This window comes from Limulus polyphemus, unplaced genomic scaffold, assembly GCF_000517525.1.
Source record: "Limulus polyphemus unplaced genomic scaffold, Limulus_polyphemus-2.1.2 Scaffold700, whole genome shotgun sequence".
Classification (NCBI taxonomy): Eukaryota; Metazoa; Arthropoda; class Merostomata; order Xiphosura; family Limulidae; genus Limulus; species Limulus polyphemus.
This window is the reverse complement of record NW_013666310.1, coordinates 203,650-207,077: the sequence shown is the minus strand read 5'-3', so window position 1 is coordinate 207,077 and position 3,428 is coordinate 203,650. Positions and strand designations below refer to the sequence as shown.

Genomic DNA, 3,428 nt, shown 5'->3' with positions numbered 1-3,428 from the left:
GAAGAACTTGTAACATTCCGCCAGAATTTAATTCTTCGTATTATTAGTTGACACTGGGCAGCTTGCACATAATTCAATAAATAGAGTTGTTTAAAGAATAGACCATTCCAAGCATTTACTTGTTGTTAAACAAATGTTTAAACAACTCTATTTATTGAATTATGTGCAAGCTGCCCAGTGTCAACTAATAATACGAAGAATTAAATTCTGGCGGAATGTTACAAGTTCTTCAAATACCTATAGAATGATAGGTTTATTTTTTGTGAGTGTAAAACACTTAAATATAGCATTTCGATACCTCACTAATACAAAGGCTTGGTTTGGTCTGAAGTTTCATTGGTGGTAGTTAGTGTCCAGGGTCATTGATGAGGAGTGGAATTCTCCGAAACTAGTCTGGTTCATAGACACCCCCCCCCCCCCAATGAAAGAATAGACCATTCCAAGCTTTTACTTGTTGTTAAACAAATCTGTGTTTATTCTAATAACATCCTCGTTACTAACGAAGTTAAAACAAGGAAAAAAACAGTTCACTTACATGCATTCGAGAACCAGGTTCTTAATATTACAGAGTCTTATTCTTGGTTACTTTTATATGGCAATTGAGATAGTTCTTATATAAATGACTTATTTCTGATTATTGCTTAGTGTTTTTGGTGACGTTATGCATCCATACAGCATAATGACTTTGAGCTTTATACACTGGATACAAGAAATTCACAATTACTTAATTAATAGATATACAGTGTAACATATACAGCATAACAGAATATTGATTGAACTTCATTAGCTAACGGAAATGTTGAGTCAACTATACATAGGTATAAAATTTAGGCGAAGAAAAGTGTTACGTCTGTTCTTTGTTATTAATTAATTTTAATAAAAGGCACTTACATTTAAATAATTAATATTAATTACATTAATATATTGGCCTTATTTCTGCTCTGTTTATTACAATCATTTTACTTTTCTCCGAGACATTTTACCTATAATCTTACTACTGTGTATCCATCATCCAGACATGGCTGGATCGATTACCGTAATATTTGGTAACTAGAAACTGTTTGATGGTGTACGTGGGTTATTTTGTTTTAGGATTTTTGCTCGAGAAGAGGAATAAAAACACACTGAAATAGGTCACATTTTCATTTTTGTATAAACTTTGGGCTTTGAATTTAAAGACACACGTACGTAATTAGTTAAATGAGTCAATGATTTTCTTCCACAAAGGAGGTTATGCAACTAGCATCTAATGAAGTCATTAGGGATTTAATAACAAAAGAAAGAATGAAGGGAAACATTGTTTAACATTGTCCTTTATACAGTTTTTGCTTCCTTAACAGGTACTATCAGCTAGTAAGTGGAAAATTAAAATAATAATTAAAGTCTGTCATATTTTTAAACCAATCTGCCCCCAGTGGCACAGCGGCATGTCTGCGGACTTACAACGCTAGAAACCGGGTTTCGATACCCGTGGTGGGCAGAGCACAGATAGCCCTTTGTGTAGCTTTGCGCTTAACTACAAAAAACAACAATAAACCGACCTATCGTAATAAATTGAATAAACGGTTTCAAATTTGATGTTGGTTTCAAAATATGATGACTATAAGTTTAATGAAATATACCTAACGATGAAGACGTGGGCTGTTTGAAAATTTCGAAAAATGCTAATGAGGACATGATATGGCAAAACAATTCTAATGAGGATTATGGGATACTCACTTTCCACTTAAAAGAATGGACAGTTGTTCATCAGCCACAGTCATTCCTTCTGTACCGTAATGTTCCCCAGGTTTCAGTGATAAAATCTCTGCGCAGCCTACCAAGTCTTTAAAATTTTTTTTGTCAACTTTGAGCGGTGTGAAGACTTTGTTGTACAACTCCAGCAACTCTGGATGAATTCTAGGTGGAATGTTGATATAAGCTAGGAAAATTGTGTGAAAAAAATTTGTCAACATAAAAGTCACATTCCACGCAAAGATATCTGGAGCACAGATGTTGACACCAGCCCATAATGTGACGAACAGGAACCCAATAGTTAAGACCCCACGCATGAGCAGTACACTAAGTCGAAATTTTGGCGGGACTAGAAATGCCACAGCAAAACACAAGTTGGCTATCTGGAAGAGCACGTGTTGAGCGTCTTCCCATTCCTCACAGTTCTGGCCTCCTCGATCCGTTTTGTTAGTGGACGTTGTCCACGTAAAGTTAGGGTTGCTGATGTTTTCCATCTAGAAGATCTGGAGAACCATCCAATTATCATTGGATAACATTTCACTGCTTCATCCACTCTGTCCTTGTATTCTACAAAAATGGAAAAAAAAATGTATTACTTAAATTATTAAACAGTAATTATGCAGTATTAAAAAAGCATATTAAAGTGTTTGTAAACCTGAGAAATGAGTAATTTATTGAGCAAGGTCAACTACTGTAAGACAAGATAGCAGATAATAATAATAATATAATAATAAAATCTTGAGCTATTTGAAAAAAAGATAATTATTTTTCATGAAGAGTAAAAGGACGCAACTAAGAAATTTTGAATTGCTTAATCCATTAGAAAAAAACGTTAACATCATATATTTTATATTTGTTACAATGTCCATGGTTCATTAGTTTTAAACTAAAGATAACCGAGAACATCGATTTCCTTTTTCAATGTCTGCGGACTTACAATTCTAGAGTCCGGATTTCGATACCCGTAGTGAGCAGAGCACAGATAGCCCATTGTGTAGCTTTGTGCATAACTTCAAACAAACAAACAAACATACTCTTAAAGGCCCCCTAGTGGCACAGCGGTATGTCTGCGGACTTACAACGCTACAAACCGGGTTTCGATACCCGTGGTGGGCAGAGCACAGATAGCCTATTGTGCAGCTTTGTGCTTAACTTCAAACAAACAAATCATTTTTTTAATAGATGAATTTTAGTATTTATTCAATACAAACAACATATACTTTTCATATCAAACTTTTATTAGTGCATCGGTTATTGCACAGTGTCCAATTTCGAAAGCTTTAACTTTATGTACTGATAAAGAAAAAAATCTATCAACTGTTGTATAATTGACTTATTAAGGTTTGGGTCGATAATACCCATTTTCAAACTTGGTACAAAGTTTGAGTATTTGTCATCTTATTACACAGGCCTGCGAATTTGAAATTCATAAAAGTTGTTTTGGTTTTAACGACGGATTGTCCGTAATTCAGCTACGCAGATTTTGAAAATAATAATATTATTTTTTTTTTCTGTAACGTAAGGATTTTTACAAATCGGGAAGAAAAAAACAACTCTTACTTAGATCAAATTCTTATTTCGTTTAACACAATGAACAGTTTTTATTATTATGTTTGTTAACAAAAATACAAACAAACTGAAAAAAAAAGAAAGAACATTGATGTCAAACGAATATGCATCCTCATTCATCCTGA

At 33.8% G+C, this 3,428-nt stretch overlaps 1 protein-coding gene across 1 annotated transcript in view; it reads right to left on the bottom strand.

The window, feature by feature from the left end:
- Window positions 1–3,428, bottom strand: part of LOC106460061 (blood vessel epicardial substance-like) — a 144,528-nt gene that overhangs the window by 22,790 nt on the left and 118,310 nt on the right. The window contains exon 2 of the mRNA XM_013919747.2: window positions 1,720–2,301. Within this exon, the coding sequence (XP_013775201.1) occupies window positions 1,720–2,228 (509 nt within the window). The 5' untranslated portion in view covers window positions 2,229–2,301. The remainder of the gene's footprint in view (window positions 1–1,719; window positions 2,302–3,428) is intronic.